Source organism: Anomaloglossus baeobatrachus, chromosome 8, assembly GCF_048569485.1.
Source record: "Anomaloglossus baeobatrachus isolate aAnoBae1 chromosome 8, aAnoBae1.hap1, whole genome shotgun sequence".
NCBI lineage: Eukaryota > Metazoa > Chordata > Amphibia > Anura > Aromobatidae > Anomaloglossus > Anomaloglossus baeobatrachus.
Genome location: NC_134360.1, coordinates 129,098,559 through 129,121,698, shown reverse-complemented (window position 1 = coordinate 129,121,698; position 23,140 = coordinate 129,098,559). Strand labels below are relative to the sequence as shown.

Below are 23,140 nucleotides of genomic sequence, written 5' to 3'. Positions count from 1 at the left end.
CACCTTAGGTGTTAAGAAAGGGTTGCCCAGTAAGCCGGTGAGTACCATGGGGTTCCTCAAGGTGTCCGTTGCTCTACAGTTACTGTTGTATGAATGCTCTCTCTGTTTTAAAAGTCAGAGTTGCAGATGGCATCCAGCTTGTCAAGCAGAGCATGTATGTGCATGTTTGGCCGATTAGTCAAGGGCGTAATCCAGAATTTGAGATAAACAAGTGAGGCGGAGAATATGGGTTAGTGGGATTGTGACATGGGATGAGCATGAGGGCAGCTGACAGGGGTAATCCTTTGATACAATTACACATTAAGAAGCTATGTAACATTGAATTCTTATAGAAAGATGATATTTCTGTTTCCTTGTGATGTAAATGTGGCAAATGGAGATGGAACTTTGGTCTTCAGTTTTCTGCTATGGAATCTGAGACCAGCATTATACTGGAAATGTGTCACTTACTGGGCTGCTTCTTGTAGATTTAATAAAATCAGTGTTTTAGATACAGAAAATTATTACTGGAGAACTAGGTGTCTCCTGCCATGTAGCTCTCCTGGTCTTCTAACTTCATCCCCATCACAGATTGTCAGCTTTCTGCCTATGCACAGTGTAAGGCCCGTTTCATACGTCAGTGAAAAACAGTGACTTTTTCACTGGCGTGTAAAACACGTACATGTCCCTGCGTGTGCCGTGATTCACGGCACACGTGGGTTGTCTAAGTGCAATCCGGGCTCCGTTATCCGTGGCCCATGATTGCACTTAGAAATCAATTCACCTGCGCCCGCTCCCGCTGTCCATGGTGCTGATCGCTCCCGCGACGCAGCATCCGGCCGGCGGTGACCCCCGCAGCAGCTGCTTCCGGGTCGGCTGTGTCGCGCATAATGAATATGCGCGACAGTAATCAGCCGGCTTAGAAGGAGCAGGGAGGACGGGCTGCAGAGTACATCGCTGGACGACGGGTGAGTTAAAATGTTTATTATTTTAAATGCACGTTTTTTTCTGGCACGTGTTTCACGGACCACACCACTGCGTGGTCCGTGGAACATCAGTGATGCCAGAAAAAAATGGACATGTCTCCGTGCAGCAATCACGCACACGCGGGTACGCTGCACGGAGACACGTGCAGTGAAAAATCACTGATGTGTGAGCAGACCCATTCATTATAATGGGTCTGCGTATGTCAGTGATTCTGGTACGTTTAAAAAAAAAAGCACAAACGTCCCAGAATCACTGACGTGTGAAAGGGGCCTAAAACAGTAATAGTGTGCACTCAGCCAAAATTCTTTTAGAGGTGCTGGTGAGGGGACCATGGTCCATGTCATATATCTATAGAAGAACACTGCTCTCTCTTTACTTTTCTTATTCAATGAAGCAAAGTAGAAATTTGCAACAAAAGTGTGGTTTTTATTTTTTGGCGACCAATAGAAACAGATGTTTCGGCCTCAAAGAGCCTTTTTCATACATAGTCACTCCATGATAGAAGAGAACAACTTCAGAAAAGTGTGAGGAGAAGAGAGTATCCGAGAACGATATCTTATGTAAGGAGTCCCAAAATAATGGTCTTATTGGCTCCTTCCCAGGATGTGGCTATAGGAAGGAGGCAATAGACCATTATATTGGGACACATCTCAGCTAGTGGTGGGTGGAGAAGCTGGTTGCTAGGTTGCAGTGGCAAGCACAGAGGGGAGGCAGTAGTGAACCAGTCTGAAGTGAGGAAGCGCAGTGTGCAGTCGCAGAAGGAGAACGTGCGTGGTGTCGCTAGTTAGACCCTGCGCGTGTGGTGGCTGTCGGCGGGGGAGTTCGGTTGCCACACAGTCAGCCTGAAAGACACCTCAGGAAGAAGTGAGGTGATTGAGGACAGGGACTCCTGGTAGACCAGGCCCGCACGGGGAAACAGGTCCCTAGAGCAGAAATCCATTGACTTGGTCTGCTAAACCTGCCGGTGAGGGTGCTGGATGCGCCTCACCATCCAACACAGAGTCCGCAGTATCAGCAGCAACGAGGGGGGCCCATAAGTGACATAGGGCAAGAAGCCATCTTTACTTGGTCCACGCTGCCAGCAAACGGGCCAGAAAGGGCAGAAAAGGCAGTTGCGACTTCCCTGGGTGATTCCCGCAATACTTCAGGTCAGGGGTCATCTCAAACAAAAAGGGCGAGGAAGGCGAGTTGACAGTCACCCCTGGACCAGCCTGAAGGATACCTGGTTCTCCCTGCAGTTTGTCTCAGCATCGCCCGGGTTACCTCACAGTGAACAACTGAACGTGAGTAAAAATCGTGAAAGACATTCTGGACTGTGTGTGAGTTCTTCTGCGAACTGTGGTTCTACGCACCTACACTCGAGCCCCTACAGCCAGCCTCACTCTTGGGAGGCCACACCATCTAACTGCAAATACCATCAGCCCCAGACGCTCACTAAACTGCAGTGACGGTCACCCCTCACCCTGATCGCAAAACCGAGAGTGGCGTCAGGTAAGGGTCCACCACCGGTGTTTTAAGAGAAAAGAAGAGACAGAGTCCTATTTCTAGGGTGTCCTCCTCAGCAGGTAGGTACCCTGGCCGAGCTCCAAGCCCCGGGCCTAGTAAAGAAGTTTTCCAGAAATGTCTTGTCAGATCGATGGTCCCGACTGGTTTTCTGCTCTTGATGTGAGTGTGTTGTGCCTATTTCTTCCCCCAAGTGGAACTCGCCTCCCAGGTGGCTGGCTCCAGTGACCGGGGAAGTCCCATGTATCGTGATGGCCACCCTCCCTGCCTACCCTGAGCCATCCCACCCTGTGTGAAGGCTCCTATGCTGTATGTAGTGTGTGAATGTGGAACACCGGTGATTACCCCCCCCCCTTACCTGAGATAGATAGACTCGACCTAAGTCTATGGGACCCTAGCTACCCCTGATCTCAGTTACCTCTGAAGGTGAGGATGTCTGAACCATTTTCCTGGCCCTTCTTCTGTCAATGCCTTATTGTTTACCCCCTCCCCCCAACCCCATGGGAGGGCCGGGACAGGAGTGATAAAGCCAACAGAAATAGACAAGCGGGGAAACCAAAACTATATCTCTTGAAACACCCACACAAAGTTAAAAGACAATAAGAGATTAGGAGAAAAATAAGAGCAGGCAGGAAACAACAAGACAATGGGAGAGCTCCACAACAACTCCAACCACAAAGCAATACAAACACTAGCGGGACTGGCACACAACAGCACACAGACCAACACAGCAATAAACTATAGTCGGTGTGAGAGGACAGATTCCACCTTCTTAAATAGGAAGGGAGTCAATGTGATAGGCTTCCATAATCATGTGATCCCAGAAGTAACAAGCAGGCTAGCAGAGGTTAACTCTTGCAAACCTGATCATGAATGAGTCCACATCTGGTCATTGCCCGAACCTGCCTGTGTAGCTCACAAGTACCAGAGAAACCATAGGGTGAAGTGTCAGGATGTGTAATGTGAACAGCATCTGATGCCGCCTTGACAATCACTGAGTTGTGTTCAAATCTCCTAGTGACCCCCCTGACCTGTCACCCATTACAATGAAGTGTCAATGGGAGCTGTCATGATTTAGCATTTTTATGAGTGATTTGGAGATTTTGTCTCAGGACATGCTTTTTATAGTCTCTGGCTTGCTGAGATTTGCAGAAAATTACTTTGACTGTAATTGCCAGCTTGTACCTCACAGGGCACAGAAAATGTACAGGCATTTTGGTTTTTGATATTATATGGACTCGATTGGCCTGCCATGTCATCTTTGGTGTATCCTGCCAGTCCTTCCCATATAGTTGCCATTAGTGCTTTCTTGTTCCACTCCACCTCACAGACCAAGGTCCAGGATTGAATGGTGCCTTGTTCAATAGGCTTCACGTATGCTAAAAGCTGGGATCTGCAGTGAGTTTTACCTGCCGGAGCTCCTGCTTTTAACTACAATACAAACTTTTTAAGCTGGAACTATGCATAGACTTTTCTCACAGATTTAAAGGGGTTGTCTTTGTGAGAGCAACTGCATTTACCAGATGATCTAGACAGGTCTATCATATAGGGCATGGGTGATCTTGGCCAGGCAGCTCCTTTAGGAAATGCTCAGGTCAGACATAAGAAAATAAAAATTATAAACTTGCTATTTATTACTATCTTGTCAGTTGGCCATTAAAAGGTAACAACCACTGAGGACTCTATAATTTTTATCTTTTTCTATCTAAAGCCTGCTTTACACGCTGCAATGTATCTTACAATGTGTCGGCGGGGTCATGTCGTAAGTGACGCACATCCGGCATTGTAAGGTACATTGCAGTGTGTGACAGGTACGTGCGATTGCGATTGAACGGTAAAACGTTCATCGCATACACATCGTACCTTTCTCTAGAATTGCACGTCAGATTGTTCATCGTACTCGGGGTAGCACATATCGCAGTGTGTGACACCCCGGGAACGATGAACAGATCTTACCAGCGTCCTGCGGCTCCCGGCCCAAAATGCGGAAGGAAGGAGGTGGGTGGGTTGTTTACGTCCCGCTCAGCTCCGCCCCTCCGCTTCTATTGGCCGGCTGCCGCGTGACGTGGATGTGATGCCGAACGTCCCTCCCACTCCAGCAAGTGAACGTTCGCCGCCCACATCGAGGTTGTATGGAAGGTAAGTACGTGCGACGGGGGTTAATCGTTTGTGCGGCATGTTCAACAAATTGAACGTGCCACACATACGATGGGGGCGTTGCAAATCGCATACGATATCGTATGCGAAATTGCAACGTGTAAAGCAGGCTTTATGGCTAACATGGCACAAAGATATATTTTTCCTAGGTCAAACAGTCAGCCGGTTTTACTGGCTAGTAGTGGAGAGTCAAAAGGAGAGTAGAAAGGACAAATCACTTAAGGGTACTTCTCATATAGCGAGATCGCTAGCGAGATTGCTGCTGAGTCACAGGTTTTGTGACGTACCAGTGACCTTATCAGCGATCTCGCTGTGTGTGACACTAAGCAGCGACCAGGCCCCTGCTGTGAAATCGCTGATCGTTACACACTGCTCTGGTTCATTTTTTGGTCTTCGGGCTCCCGCAGAGCAGCACACATCGCTGAGTTTCACGCTGTGTGACAGTGTCCCAATAACCGCCGAGATTGTTATACAGGTCGCTACTGCGACCTCTATCGTTACTGCGTCGTTGGTAATATCTGACTGTGTGACATCTCACCAGCGACCTCCCAGAGACTTATCAGCGATCACTATCAGGTCGTATTGTTGTCGGGATCGCTTAGTGTGACGGTACCCTAAGACACTGCTCTAGTTTGGAGAGGTAAGAGTATCTCGAAAAATCTAAACTCCAGTACAGACCACAAGAACATTGCTGTGCCTTGTTCTTGTGTTCATCTGAACTCCGTAGTAAAATAGTCAATTATTGAGATATGTTCTCTTATCAAAGTTCAATAATGGTTCCATAGAGACTGAGCAACATTCAGAAGCTCCTCGTATCTCGCGTCACATAGCCGTGTGCTGACGGCTTGATGTGAGTGACACGTGGATCTATTTCATGAGGCATCAGAGTACATTTCAGCTGACAAATAGAAGAAAAATAATCTAACAAATTGCCAAACTTCCTGTTAGCACGTCTCATAAATCACGGTCTGTCAGGGAGCGAACAAGGAGAGATCGAAGAAAAGCAATAGGAAGGAATAACATTACAAGATTGTGGAAGTGCGCATTGTGATACACCGTGTAAATCTGTGCAAACCGAGCACCATGTCCTCAGCTGCCCTCAGTGTAATCATCCTGCCGCCTGTGATGGCTTGTGCTTCCCCCGTCGCTGCTGTGTTCCCTCTGGGCAGCCAGGTCAGATTAGAGGGAGCTCTGCACTGACCACCCAGCACAATCCACTGTTCATCACAACGAAGATAGGCAAGTCCTACAGAAATTCTCAGAAGCCTAACCAGGATTAGCAGATGCGGAATTTTACTGCTCATCCAAGCCATAATTTGGGTCCACGTACTGTCAGAACCCACATATATCCTGAAGAAATGACTGACTCCTGTGGTCTTGACGACCAATGTCATGGTTATCTCGTCTTTTGAAAATACCTACAGAAAAGTTCTGCCCGATCTTCCCCACTTGAATTGAGTGAAATCTGCTGGATTATGTGAAATTCACAACTGCTATGCTGTGGATGTCCAATGTACAATATATTTTTTATGAATGATGAAATATACATAAAACAACACTAACTAAATCAATTCAATAATAAACAAAATGTATTATAGGGTGTATATATGCTGGACAGAATGATAGACCCTCGGTACAATATAGCAAAAAAAATAAGAAAAACTGAGATATGGTCCAAAAATGTGATTTTATTAAAAAAATATAGAATATATTATTGGAACTGAAATTGGAAAAGTGACAACAAAAAAAAACAAACAAAAAAACGCATGGATTGCTCACATGAAAAATCCTACTGCAAACAGGTGCATAGAAAGTAAAAAAACTAAGTACAGCTATGTATAACCAATTACATGAATAGTATTACAGTGCGTATATATAAATAGATGCTAAACTGGACAAAATACATACATAAATAAGTTAATAAATATCATTAAACAATATGCCCGGATTAATACACACAAAAGAAAAATTTATAATGCACCAATACAGAGAGGTAATTAAAGATTAAATGTATAGCACCAAAAGAGAGAGATCAATTTTACACTGATAGAGCTATACTGCATCAAGTATATGGCTTAATAAATATACAAAGGCCAGTATGGTACATGTTGGACCATAATACAAAAATTATAATATATTGCACATGTATAAATCTATATTCTGCCAATAGAACTGATACCATATAGTCCACACATTACCATTGCACCCAGTATATAGTACAGGGAAGTAAAATATTAGAACATCATGCATGTCTTCAAAAGATCCCTGTGCAGGATAAACAATAAGGCCATAACACCAATAATCAGTGAGCAAACAAAAATACCTAGAAATGGAGTCACACATGTATGATCACGCCGAACGCCAACCCCTTCTTACGTTTCAGTCTTCCTTCCTCAGGGATCATTTCATTCAGATTTTTCATGTGAGTAATCCATATTATATCTCCACGCACGCCTTATTTTGGATTGCTTTTTGTTGTAGTCACTTTTCCAATTTTAGTTTCATTAATATATTCTATATTGTATTAATAAAATCATATTTTTGGACCATATCTCGTTTTTTCTTCTTTTTTCCTGTATGCTGTGGATGTGAAGATCAGCCGCAAACCTTCATATCTCTTCTTTTTTCTAAGGCATCTATGTAAGTTTATCATTCCATAAGGAGAATTTAGGGAGTTTTTGATGATGGAAAACCTATACCCATAAACAATGTCTGTCAGCAGGTGTGCCGATTCAAATATATATGCCTATAAAATAATATGTCACACCACCAGGGTATAAAATATAATGATTTTATTAATAAACATTAAAAAGCTTACATCATAATACCATGAATATTAAAAAGATTCAAGTAAGTACAGAACATACAAGCGGAGAAGAGTGTTAGATTACGAGCACAAGAATCAGTGCCAATAATATGTATTAAATGCATACAAGAACTGGGCTAATGTACAACACCTAAGGATGCATATATAGTATGTATATATCTTGTATGCATACATAGTATGTATATAACCTGTATATAGCTTGAGTAAAAATGAAGACATGATTATAAGTATCATGTATAAAACATATTTACCCAAGACGACCGTACCCCAACGCGCATTTCACCTGATGCTTTCTCAAGGGAATGTTGAAAATATGTCACTGGTCCTCTTTTACAGTCACCCAATAGCCAATCAGTTTTTAATGTTGCAGCTTTTGTCAGTATTTTTGCACCTAACCTAGGTTACCTGTATTTATTACAATGCGTTTTTTTTAGTGCATTTTTAAACACTTTTTATTGCTTTTTGATACTACATTTTTTTCTATTTTTCTGCAGTTTTTGTCTCTTTTTGGTATCTCATGTTTTAGCTTAAGCTGCTTTGTTTTGATAGCTCCTGCTATTTGACTTTGGCAAAACTTTGTCAATACAGTAATGTGCATATTACATGCGTTATTAGTGTGTTTCCACAACGGAAATGCTCTTATAACTCATATATATTTTTTTTATCTATAGAAGATAGAGAACATCTGCACATAAAATTCAGCATACCCGCAATAGAGACTGAATTGTTGTGGATTTCAAAAACACACTGTAGGCTATTTCACACGATGCAAAAAGAAAAACACAGATTTCTAAAAATTCTATCTGTTTGCTGGAACTTAACCCAAGTCTGACCTAGTGCCTTCTTCTACTATATCTAGCACTGCTCTTGTTATGCGTCATGTAAACGTCCATGAGTCCTCTATGTGTTCTGTCTCTAAGGCTATGTGTCCACGTTGCTTTTTACCTGCTTTTTTGCTGCTTTTTCAACTGCAGCGTTTAATGCCAAAATGGTTGTGTTCTGCTCTTCAAGCTTAGTCTATGGGAATTTGGGTTTCTTGTGCCCACTATGCAGTTCAAACTGCAGCCTTTTTGTGGCAGAACTTTGGACAAAAACTCAGCTTTGCAGTGCAAAACCCAAATGGCAAAAACAATTGACATGTGAATTGTTTTTGCCATTTGCGTTTTGAACTGCAAAGCAGAGTGATGACACTCAGATGCACAACACTGATGACACCCAGATGCACAACACTGATGACACTCAGATGCACAACACTGATGACACTCAGATGCACGACACTGATGACACTCAGATGATACTTCTATGCACAGCACTGATGACACTCAGATGCACAGCACTGATGACACTCAGATGCACAACACTGATGACACTCATATACACAACACTGATGACACTCATATGCACAACACTGATGACACTCATATACACAACACTGATGACACCCAGATACACAATACTGATGACTCTCAGATGCACAGCACTGATGACACTCAGATGCACAGCACTGATGACACCCAGATGCACAACACTGATGACACTCAGATGCACAACACTGATGACACTCATACGCACAGCACTGATGACACTCAGATGCACAACACTGATGACAACCAGATGCACCGCACTGATGACACTCAGATGCACAATGTGACGACATGGACTCTCATGGGTTAAAGTTTCTTAACATTCAGCCAGACAGGATTATAGATTGTTTATAAACGGGGGAGAAGTCCCTCATTGTTTTTACAAGACCCTTGTTGACTCAATGTAATTGTGTTGGCCACTGAAAGCCAGACGTATTGTTTCTACAGACTTTTCCAGTAATCATTGTATTGTAGGTGTGTATTGCTAATGTGATTACCTTAGTAGCCATTGTTGAGTCGGAGACTTGCAGGCTCCATGTAGATATCCTCAGTCTTTCTACCCACATCATTTAAATGAACATTATCTTTGCAGCTTGAAATTCCTCCAATGGGAGAAGCAATTTTTTCCAACCAATCCGATGAGGACGCAGTGTATCCAAGGGGAAGGCTGTGGCTATAAAAAGGGACTTCTTTAAGCCACCAGGTTGATGATGGATGCTGATGGATCCAGTCTAAGCTCTTTGGAGCTGACTAGAGGATCAGGAAATCTTATGGCTTCAATCTAGGGACTCCGGTCCCGGTTGGAGACCATATCCACAGCCTAGGGATTTCGACTCCGGCTGCCAGGATTGTAACATCATACCAGGACTACCTAAGGAGGACACTCAGGTTGGGACAGTTCAGTCACCTGTTACAGACTTTGCAGACCTCACACAGCTTCCTAAATCTGGCATTATTCCTTTCTCGGTGGGTGCCCGCCAAAAGCGGGGTGCTGCTGGATTGGAGTGAATAGCCCTGGAACCTCTGAGTCATGGACATTCTAAATCCCTGGTGAGCCAGCGGAAGGGTGAGACTCTGTTGCCTGTTACATTTGTGTGTTTTGCTGGTTATGTGTTATGTGCCGTTAATTGTTTGGGGATCCAATAAAGTCTAATTATTGTGGTTCCCTCACCCTGTGTTGTCTGAGTAGTGTTACGCCCACGGTTAAGGAGGCCGGCGTTCAGTTGGGATGAGCCCTGAGCCACGCTGTCTTTCTAAAAGCGGCGGATTTTAGTGGACGAGAGCACCCACTGAGCCCCGTGTCTCCACACACAACACTGATGACACCCAGATGCACAACACTGATGACACTCAGATGCACAACACTGATGACACTCAGATGCACAACACTGATGACACTCAGATGCACAACACTGATGACACTCATATACACAACAATGATGACACTCATATACACAACACTGATGACACTCAGATGCACAGCACTGATGACACTCAGATGCACAGCACTGATGACACTCAAATGCACAACACTGATGACACCCAGATGCACAAAACTGATGACACTCAGATGCACAACACTGATGACACTCAGATGCACAACACTGATGACACTCAGATGCACAACACTGATGACACTCATATACACAACAATGATGACACTCATATACACAACAATGATGACACTCATATACACAACACTGATGACACTCAGATGCATGACACTGATGACACTCAGATGATACTTCTATGCACAGCACTGATGACACTCAGATGCACAACACTGATGACACTCAGATGCACAACACTGATGACACTCATATACACAACAATGATGACACTCATATACACAACACTGATGACACTCAGATGCACAGCACTGATGACACCCAGATGCACAACACTGATGACACTCAGATGCTCAACACTGATGACACTCATACGCACAGCACTGATGACACTCAGATGCACAACACTGATGACAACCAGATGCACCGCACTGATGACACTCAGATGCACAACACTGATGACACCCAGATGCACAACACTGATGACACTCAGATGCACAACAATGATGACACTCAGATGCACAACACTGATGACACTCAGATGATACTTCTATGCACAGCACTGATGACACTCAGATGCACAACACTGATGACACTCAGATGCACAACACTGATGACACTCAGATGCACAACACTGATGACACTCAGATGCACGACACTGATGACACTCAGATGATACTTCTATGCACAGCACTGATGACACTCAGATGCACAACACTGATGACACTCAGATGCACGACACTGATGACACTCAGATGATACTTCTATGCACAGCACTGATGACACTCAGATGCACAACACTGATGACACTCAGATGCACAACACTGATGACACTCATATACACAACAATGATGACACTCATATACACAACACTGATGACACTCAGATGCACAGCACTGATGACACCCAGATGCACAACACTGATGACACTCAGATGCTCAACACTGTTGACACTCATATGCACAGCACTGATGACACTCAGATGCACAACACTGATGACAACCAGATGCACCGCACTGATGACACTCAGATGCACAACACTGATGACACCCAGATGCACAACACTGATGACACTCAGATGCACAACACTGATGACACTCAGATGCACAACACTGATGACACTCAGATGATTCTTCTATACACAGCACTGATGACACTCAGATGCACAACACTGATGACACTCAGATGCACAACACTGATGACACTCATACACAACAATGATGACACTCATATACACAACACTGATGACACTCAGATGCACAGCACTGATGACACTCAGATGCACAGCACTGATGACACTCAGATGCACAACACTGATGACACCCAGATGCACAACACTGATGACACTCATATACACAACACTGATGACACTCAGATGCACAACACTGATGACACCCAGATGCACAACACTGATGACACTCATATACACAACACTGATGACACTCAGATGCACAACACTGATGACACTCAGATGCACAGCACTGATGACACTCAGATGCACAACACTAATGACACTCAGATGCACAGCACTGATGACACTCAGATGCACAGCACGGATGACACTCAGATGCACAGCACTGATGACACTCATACGCACAGCACTGATGACACTCAGATGCACAACACTGATGACAACCAGATGCACCGCACTGATGATACTCAGATGCTCAACACTGATGACATTCATACGCACAGCACTGATGACACTCAGATGCACAACACTGATGACAACCAGATGCACCGCACTGATGACACTCAGATGCACAACACTGATGACACCCAGATGCACAACACTGGTGACACTCAGATGCACAACACTGATGACACTCAGATGCACAACACTGATGACACTCATATACACAACACTGATGACACTCATATACACAATACTGATGACACTCAGATGCACAACACTGATGACACTCAGATGCACAACACTGGTGACACTCAGATGCACAACACTGATGACACTCAGATGCACAACACTGATGACACTCATATACACAACACTGATGACACTCATATACACAATACTGATGACACTCAGATACACAATACTGATGACACTCATATACACAACACTGATGACACTCATATACACAACACTGATGACTCTCATATACACAACACTGATGACTCTCATATACACAACACTGATGACACTCAGATACACAATACTGATGACACTCATATACACAACACTGATGACACTCATATACATAACACTGATGACACTCATATGCACAACACTGATGACACTCAGATGCACAACACTGATGACACTCAGATACACAGCACTGATGACACTCAGATGCACAACACTGATGACACTCAGATGCACAACACTGATGACACCCAGATGCACAACCCTGATGACACTCAGATGCACAACCCTGATGACACTCAGATGCACAACACTGATGACACTCAGATGCACAACACTGATGACACTCAGATGCACAACACTGATGACACTCAGATGCACAACAATGATGACACTCATATACACAACACTGATGACACTCATATACACGACACTGATGACACCCAGATACACAATACTGATGACACTCATATACACAACACTGATGACACTCATATACATAACACTGATGACACTCAGATGCACAACACTGATGACACTCAGATGCACAACACTAATGACACCTAGACTGTTTTCGCGTACGTGAATAATGTTGATAATAAAAACAGGAGAAACACGAGTATATAGCTTGCAAAAATGATTTTGTGGAGACACGGGGCTCAGTGGGTGCTCTCGTCCACTAAACCGGCTGGTGTTAGCAGTACTGCAGCTGGAATCCCATAAACATATTCCAGAACATAAGCCCTCTCTTCTCTTGAGGATCTAGGCCCCAATGCATCCAACAACGCTGTGGCTTGGGCCATTTTTGACAAAGTTGATTCCCGATTGTCACTAGATCCATGATGTGGCACATAGTGTAAATCCTCTGGGTCAATATCGGCGGGATCCTCATCATCCTCTGCATCATTCTGGGCATCCCAACGGACTAATTTCTGGATCAAGGCTGACCGAGTCTCAGCGTTCCAGTAGATAATCTTTCGCCTTTGGCACAGATCCTGTAGCATCCATTTACTGCAGCGGTCGTAACTCCTCTCTTGTCCTTGTCCCATGGCTGAGCTGGTGGGGTTGGACATGGCAGCGTCCGAAACCTGAATGCCTCCCCTATGGCCTGCTGGGTTTGCTTATGTGCCTCCTTGGTTGCTGAGCCCTGGACGGTGTCCGAAAACACCAGTCCGCTGCAGCTCCCCTGGGTAAACCAGGCTGAGTAGTATCCCACTGCTGCCACCAATTGTGGAGACACGGGGCTCAGTGGGTGCTCTCGTCCACTAAAACCCGCCGCCTTTAGAAAGACAGCGTGACTCAGGGCTCATCCCAACTGAACGCCGGCCTCCTTAACCGTGGGCGAAACACTACTCAGACAACACAGGGTGAGGGAACCACAATAATTAGACTTTATTGGATCCCCAAACAATTAACGGCACATAACACATAACCAGCAAAACACACAAATGTAACAGGCAACAGAGTCTCACCCTTACGCTGGCTCAACAGGGATTTAGAATGTCCATGCCTCAGAGGTTCCAGGGCCGCTTACTCCAGTCCAGCAGCACCCCGCTTTTGGCGGGCACCCACCGAGAAAGGAATAACGCCAGATTTAGGAAGCTGTGTGAGGTCTGCAAAGTCTGTTCCAGGTGACTGAACTGTCCCAACCTGAGTGTCCTCCTTAGGTAGTCCTGGTATGATGTTACAATCCTGGCAGCCGGAGTCGAAATCCCTAGGCTGTGGATATGGTCTCCAACCGGAACCGGAGTCCCTAGATTGAAGCCATAAGATATCCTGATCCTCTAGTCAGCTCCGAAGAGCTTAGACTGGATCCATCAGCATCCATCAACCTTCAACAACCCTGGTGGCTTAAAGAAGTCCTTTTTATAGCCATAACCTTCCCTTAGGATACACTGCGTCCTCATCAATTGGTTGGACAAGATTGCTTCTCCCATTGGATGAATTTCAAGCTGCATGGATAATGTTCATTTAAATGATGTGCATAGAAAGACTCAGTATATCTTCATGGAGTCGGCAAGTCACCGACTAGACAATGGCTACTAAGGTAATTACATTATCAATACACAACTACAATGCAATGGTTACTAGAGAAGTCTGGAGAGCAATAGCTAAGCAAACATGACTTAGCACACATAAGAACAATAGTCTGGCTGAATGTTAAGAAACTTTAACCCATGAGAGTCGATGTCGTCACAGATTTTATTGATTACTGTGGCAATTAAAAAACCCCCAAGGGGTTAATAGAAGAAAGTGGAGAAAGAAAGTGAAAAGAGGACCAGGAACAATGGTTGTAAGCCAATCAGGGGTATAGATATGTCTGACCAGTACAGGGACAATAAATACAATAAATTGCACAAAGCCCAGATAAATAGTTAAAAGGACGGACAAAAATGGAATAAATAACATATATAAAGTGCCTGTGTATTAAGAAAGATGTAAACAAGGACTGGATCTGCATGCCAGAGCTAAAGTGCTCATAGTGTAACCGGCGCCTCCAAATAAAGGTGCACAAATCAGTACTCACAAAAGTCTGAATACACACAGGCAGGCATCAATGTAAATCAGCAAACCATGGATCCTGGGACCAAAGAAAACACCCTACGTACGTTTCACATGAGTGAGGTAACCACCAGCTTCATCAGGGGAAGAAAAGAATAGTGATCCCAGGATGCGATGTGCACTGTTTTAAACCCTCCGTCTAATGTCATAATAGCGATCAGCTGATCGCGCGTTCAAAACACTGCTGGAGCGGCGCATGCGTGCATGGTCATCCCCACCCCATCCACCGGATCCAGCCGTCCGGGCACACCGCGCACGTGCGGGCGGCACGGCAACAGCCATGACGCCCGCGCACGCGCAGACGCCCTCAGGATGCCGGAGACGGAGGGCAGGGGGAGAGGAGCATGATTGCACGCGCACAGGCAATGTATTATAGTGGAAATCCAGACATGCAAGAGGAAATAGACATAGTTTACTAAGATGCCACAAAATAACATTATTAGTAACAACAAAACGTATGATAAAGCGGCAGTTAGTCCAGGGTCATATAATATTTTCATGTCCATAGATCTCTTCAAGCCCTCAAATGCAGCCCACGCCATGACATGATGGGAGTCAAGGCACATAAATCGTGGTAAGTAAAAGAAAAATAGTAGTAAATCTGGAAAGACAAAAATAATAGAAAAAATTAGTTATTAAAAACAAATAATAATATCAAAAGACATCCAGGGGAAAAAGAAAAAAAAATAATAATAATAAATAAGAAGAGAAAAAAAAAATATATATATATATAATAAACCCAAGGGGAAGAGACTGAAGAACATAGCAAAAACCAGTACTCATAAAAAGGATGAGAAGCTAATATTCTCATTAAGGCCTTTTGGGGTGAGGGTTCCCAAAACAGCAATCCACCTTGCCTCACAGCGGGCCAAAAGTTTTTTAAGGTTTCCAAACCCTGTTGCCACCATGAATAACATCGATGCCCTTCACCTTCAATGAACTAGGGTCACAATTGTGATGATTCAAAAAATGACGTGGCAATGTATTAAGGAGAGAGGCATCCTCCACTAACCTGGCTGCCCCAATTTCCCTCACATGTTCCCTCACCCGTACCCGGAGCACATGGGACGTGAGACCGACATAGATGAGGGAGCATGCACATGTGGCAAAATATACCATATGAGTTGTGCCACATGAGATATGATGTCTAATCCCATAAACACGTCCGCTGTCGGCGGAGTGAAAAGTGGCACAACGAAGGATATTGGGGCACGCCACGCAGTGGCCACATGGAAAGCAACCATAATTCGGTCCCCGACTACCAAAGGGATTCCTGATGGGGGGAATGTAATGGCTGTGAACCAGTACATCTCGTAAATTCGGCGCCCTCCGGGAGGTCATAGATGGAAAATCAGTAAGGACACTGGACAGGACGGGGTCCGTTCTAAGGACCGGTCAATGCCGTTTGAGGACAGAACGCATAATGTGCCACTGTGCATTATAGGTACTAATAAATCTAATCACTGGATCTTGTGTAGAGGTTTTCTTCTTATACTGCAATAACTCATTGCGGGGAGTATTTTTTGCTCTTAGATACCCATGCTTGATGTTGCGCTTACTATAACCTCTATCTAAGAAGCGGTGACATAAATCAGTTGATTGTACCTCAAATTTTTCCGAAGTGGAGCAAATGCGCTTCATGCGCAAAAATTGGCCAGTGGGGATGGCACGGATGGTCGAGGGGTCATGGGCAGAAGATGCATGTAAAAATGCATTTGTTGAGGTACTCTTTCTAAAAACATCGGTTTGTACCATATTAAGTGAATCAACCGCAATGTTGATATCAAGAAAGTCTATATGGGTTTTACTATACAGTGCCTACAAGTAGTATTCAACCCCCTGCAGATTTAGCAGGTTTACACATTCGGAATTAACTTGGCATTGTGACATTTGGACTGTAGATCAGCCTGGAAGTGTGAAATGCACTGCAGCAAAAAAGAATGTTATTTCTTTTTTTATTTTTTTTTAAATTGTGAAAAGTTTATTCAGAGGGTCATTTATTATTCAACCCCTCAAACCACAAGAATTCTGTTTGGTTCCCCTAAAGTATTAAGAAGTATTTCAGGCACAAAGAACAATGAGCTTCACATGTTTGGATTAATTATCTCTTTTTCCAGCCTTTTCTGACTAATTAAGACCCTCCCCAAACTTGTGAACAGCACTCATACTTGGTCAACATGGGAAAGACAAAGGAGCATTCCAAGGCCATCAGAGACAAGATCGTGGAGGGTCACAAGGCTGGCAAGGGGTACAAAACCCTTTCCAAGGAGTTGGGCCTACCTGTCTCCACTGTTGGGAGCATCATCCAGAAGTGGAAGGCTTATGGAACTACTGTTAGCCTTCCACGGCCTGGACAGCCTTTGAAAGTTTCCTCCCGTGCCGAGGCCAGGCTTGTCCGAAGAGTCAAGGCTAACTGAAGGACAACAAGGAAGGAGCTCCGGGAAGATCTCATGGCAGTGGGGACTTTGGTTTCATATATATAAAACCACAAAATAATAGAAATTCGAGGTAGGATGACCAGAAAACCACATAAACTAAACCTCAAAATAAATATCTTTATTAATAATATTGATTTAAAATATAGACACCATATGTCTTCCAGACAACAATAAACAAATACAAAGTGAGTGAAGCTTAGTTGAAAAATAGAAAGATGTGAGAGAATGAGTAATAGATCAGTGATAGGTATCGGGTTTCATAGAACCTAAGCTATATCTCTAAATGACCCTTCCTACCAGCGGAGGGTGTCATAATGTTTAGGACCCCCCCCGCTCCAGATGGCTGGCCCTCACTATCCCTATTTTCTACTGGCTTGTGTCCACCACCAACATCCAGGTGCAGAGTGTGTTAAAGACAAACTACATGTAATACACAATAGCGTTAAATGTAGGTTTTTTCACTGAATAGATATTCAATCTGAAAACTTGATATTTGTTAGAAGGGAGCGACAGGGTCTGCCACGCAGGCTCCTGCAGCTCCTCCCGACGCGTTTCCCCCCCTTCTAACGCAATGAAAGGGGGTTCATCAGGGGTACTAAATAGAAGACACCTGTAAGAAAGACAGACATGTGTCACTAATCAAATTCAGGAATAAACATGCTTCCTTGAACCAATGTGTGCAGCGAAGATGACTTACTTAGAAAATGGTTAAAGCCAGTGACTCAATAAGTCTTCTGACCAGGATAGGTGCGACAGGTATTACTGTATTCTTTTTTCACAAGATCCCCTATTGTTCCATCAGGATAAATGGACTTATAAGAGGGGTTATGTCTTTGGACTTACTACAAAACAAAAAGAGTGAAGAGGAAAACAGTCCCTTAGGGCAACATACAGATTGCACAGAGTCACTATGACAAGGATGGCAATAAACACATAGAAAGAACCTGATTCCTCCTCAATGAACCATGGCCCAACGGATGTGTATTGATCTCCAATTCACGTGAACAGAGAACCTGCGATGTATAATCAAAATATCACCGTTAGAGCCATGATGGAGTAGGGGGCCATCCCCCCCAAAATATAGAGGCAATTATATCTACCCTTTGCAACAAATGAGTCAAGGTAGGGGTTGTTCCAGCCTAATTCCTGGAGAATTTTCACCACAGGGTTCCTGTATGTAAAATAAAGGAGTCTACATCATACCCCCATTTCGTGTATCAACATGCGTAAATTCTTGAAAACCACATATGGCATAGGATCACTATAATGTGGATGGTAATAAAAGATAAAGAAGATGCAAAAAGAACCTGATTGTTCCTTAGTGAGCAGGGGTCCAACGGATGTATTTTATTCTCCAATTTAAATGAAGAGAGAATCTGTAATGTACAATCAAAATATCCCTGTTAGAGCCATGATGGAGCAGAGGGCCATACCCCAAAAGGCAATTATATCTACCCTTTGACACCAATATGTCAGGGTCGGAGTAGTTCCAGCCTGATCCCTGGAGAATTTTCATCACACGGCTCCTAGATGTGAAAAAAAGGGAGTCTCCATCATACCCCCATTTACATTTCAGTCATGCATAAACGCTCAAATCACAAAAGATATACCTGCAAGAGAAAAGATGCCATCCGAGGAACATCTATGTAACAACCTGCTGCAGTCAGCAATAAATGATAGGCCACCGATAGAGGGGAAAACAGAATATATGCCTGTAATGAAAAGGACTTCCTTATTAGTCCTAGGAATTAAAAGGTACTGAGGTCCCACCTGTTATAGGTCAGACCTACAAAAGCAGACTAAATCAGTATCAATGGGGGGCCCCCTTTGAACATACAAAGCATTCGCCCCTCCTGGTTTAGGAGGAAGGTACATACCCAAAGAAGTCCTCTAGACCACTCCACCTGCAAAGACCCTGTCCGGGTCCCGAGTGCCGATACACATCTGAAACGCAGGGAGTGGTGCTGGAAATCCAGTATGTTGCCTGTATCCTAGTGATGTCAGTGTCCTGCACATGGATTTACTATGAAGGGGTATTTAAAATCGCCGCGTCCCGGAAGTTGGGGGCGGAGTCATCATCCCTTCCCTGCTCACTTTAAGAGTGACAGGAAAAGGGACCTATGGAGACACAGGATCTCCTGATGTTGTGAACGATCACGCCCACTTCCTGTTTGCGTAATGATTGAAAGGAGAATGATCCTATCAGAACCAAGAGTGTGACTCTTGGCATACTGGTGACGCCCACCTCTTATTTCCAATCGATTTTAGCAGGGAAGATACTAATCATCCTATGCAAGAAGGACCTGCCCGGAAGTATGCGTCATATGATTGACGCTGTGGCGAATGACACTGCGTTAACGCCCAGCTCCTATTCTCAGTCAGATTTAGCAGGGAAAATGCTAATCGTTTTATGCAAATAAAGACGTGCCCGAAATCATGCGTCATAGGAATGACGCTGCGTTGAACTAAACTGCTTATTTTGCTGGATTGACTAACAAATATGAAGTCACCCCATATGTCTCACATTATAGAATGCCTATTGTAAGGTATACACAATACGACAAGCGGGGATAAACGTCATCCCTGATCAGATTAAGCATTCCATGGTCAATTAGGACCACGAAATGAGGCGGATAATAGCAATGATAGATCAAACGTGCTAAGGAGAGCACAACAATGTTAAGCGTTATTTTCCCGTTGGTAACAATTCTTGTCAGATATCCCCCATTTCCTAGCTCCAGTGCTTATAGGGGAGACCCTTGATCTTACCCTTTGGTAACCTATCGCTCATTGAGGACCCCCCCCCCCCTCTTTTTAGTTTTATGTTATTAATTTTTATATGTGTAAATAAAAGCACCAATCCCTCACACACTACATATGGTCCAAGGAAATTTAGATATAGTATATACAAACATGAAAAAGAAACAAGGTGGGTATGGATGACCCACATAAATTTTAATATCACGGCTTTCTATCAGTTGTAGCAACCCTTTTTCCCATTAGATGAAGCTGACATAACTAATGTTTTCATTCAAGCCCCCCGGGGAGACTACACCCAGCAAAAAAATCCATCTTGCTTCACGTTGCAAGATGGTTCTGTCCCAGTCTCCTCCACGTACCGGTCTTTTAACCACCTCTATGACCTGAAAGGAGATGGTTCTAGTATCGCCATTGTGGTACTCATTCACATGCCGTGAGATGGCCGTATCTCTCTTGTGGCTGATGTCACGCAGGTGTTCTCCAATCCTCACTCGCAGCTGCCTCCTGGTTTTGCCAACATATCCCAGGGGGCAGCTGCAAGTACAGAGATAGACCACCCCCTGGGTCCTGCAATTGACTAATTGACCGTGGAATGCTTAATCTGATCAGGGATGACGTTTATCCCCGCTTGTCGTATTGTGTATACCTTACAATAGGCATTCTATAATGTGAGACATATGGGGTGACTTCATATTTGTTAGTCAATCCAGCAAAATAAGCAGTTTAGTTCAACGCAGCGTCATTCCTATGACGCATGATTTCGGGCACGTCTTTATTTGCATAAAACGATTAGCATTTTCCCTGCTAAATCTGACTGAGAATAGGAGCTGGGCGTTAACGCAGTGTCATTCGCCACAGCGTCAATCATATGACGCATACTTCCGGGCAGGTCCTTCTTGCATAGGATGATTAGTATCTTCCCTGCTAAAATCGATTGGAAATAAGAGGTGGGCGTCACCAGTATGCCAAGAGTCACACTCTTGGTTCTGATAGGATCATTCTCCTTTCAATCATTACGCAAACAGGAAGTGGGCGAGATCGTTCACAACATCAGGAGATCCTGTGTCTCCATAGGTCCCTTTTCCTGTCACTCTTAAAGTGAGCAGGGAAGGGATGATGACTCCGCCCCCAACTTCCGGGACGCAGCGATTTTAAATACCCCTTCATAGTAAATCCATGTGCAGGACACTGACATCACTAGGATACAGGCAACATACTGGATTTCCAGCACCACTCCCTGCGTTTCAGATGTGTATCGGCACTCGGGACCCGGACAGGGTCTTTGCAGGTGGAGTGGTCTAGAGGACTTCTTTGGGTATGTACCTTCCTCCTAAACCAGGAGGGGCAAATGCTTTGTATGTTCAAAGGGGGCCCCCCATTGATACTGATTTAGTCTGCTTTTGTAGGTCTGACCTATAACAGGTGGGACCTCAGTACCTTTTAATTCCTAGGACTAATAAGGAAGTCCTTTTCATTACAGGCATATATTCTGTTTTCCCCTCTATCGGTGGCCTATCATTTATTGCTGACTGCAGCAGGTTGTTGCATAGATGTTCCTCTGATGGCATCTTTTCTCTTGCAGGTATATCTTTTGTGATTTGAGGGTTTATGCATGACTGATATGTAAATGGGGGTATGATGGAGACTCCCTTTTTTTCACATCTAGGAGCCGTGTGATGAAAATTCTCCAGGGATCAGGCTGGAACTACTCCGACCCTGACATATTGGTGTCAAAGGGTAGATATAATTGCTTTTTGGGGTATGGCCCTCTGCTCCATCATGGCTCTAACAGGGATATTTTGATTGTACATTACAGATTCTCTCTTCATTTAAATTGGAGAATATAATACATCCGTTGGACCCCTGCTCACTAAGGAACAATCAGGTTCTTTTTGCATCTTCTTTATCTTTTATTACCATCCACATTATAGTGATCCTATGCCATATGTGGTTTTCAAGAATTTACGCATGTTGATACACGAAATGGGGGTATGATGTAGACTCCTTTATTTTACATACAGGAACCCTGTGGTGAAAATTCTCCAGGAATTAGGCTGGAACAACCCCTACCTTGACTCATTTGTTGCAAAGGGTAGATATAATTGCCTCTATATTTTGGGGGGGGATGGCCCCCTACTCCATCATGGCTCTAACGGTGATATTTTGATTATACATCGCAGGTTCTCTGTTCACGTGAATTGGAGATCAATACACATCCGTTGGGCCATGGTTCATTGAGGAGGAATCAGGTTCTTTCTATGTGTTTATTGCCATCCTTGTCATAGTGACTCTGTGCAATCTGTATGTTGCCCTAAGGGACTGTTTTCCTCTTCACTCTTTTTGTTTTGTAGTAAGTCCAAAGACATAACCCCTCTTATAAGTCCATTTATCCTGATGGAACAATAGGGGATCTTGTGAAAAAAGAATATAGTAATACCTGTCGCACCTATCCTGGTCAGAAGACTTATTGAGTCACTGGCTTTAACCATTTTCTAAGTAAGTCATCTTCGCTGCACACATTGGTTCAAGGAAGCATGTTTATTCCTGAATTTGATTAGTGACACATGTCTGTCTTTCTTACAGGTGTCTTCTATTTAGTACCCCTGATGAACCCCCTTTCATTGCGTTAGAAGGGGGGGAAACGCGTCGGGAGGAGCTGCAGGAGCCTGCGTGGCAGACCCTGTCGCTCCCTTCTAACAAATATCAAGTTTTCAGATTGAATATCTATTCAGTGAAAAAACCTACATTTAACGCTATTGTGTATTACATGTAGTTTGTCTTTAACACACTCTGCACCTGGATGTTGGTGGTGGACACAAGCCAGTAGAAAATAGGGATAGTGAGGGCCAGCCATCTGGAGCGGGGGGGGTCCTAAACATTATGACACCCTC

The 23,140-nt window shown here is 44.1% G+C and overlaps 1 protein-coding gene across 4 annotated transcripts in view; it reads left to right on the top strand.

Moving 5' to 3' along the window:
• FAM78B (family with sequence similarity 78 member B) overlaps window positions 1–23,140 on the top strand; it is a 238,166-nt gene that overhangs the window by 148,385 nt on the left and 66,641 nt on the right. The window contains exon 2 of one of the 4 annotated variants that reach the window (XM_075321993.1): window positions 15,560–15,625. The exons of the other annotated variants lie outside the window; for them this stretch is intronic. Coding sequence (XP_075178108.1) covers window positions 15,560–15,625 — 66 coding nt within the window. The remainder of the gene's footprint in view (window positions 1–15,559; window positions 15,626–23,140) is intronic. 4 annotated transcript variants of the gene reach the window in all.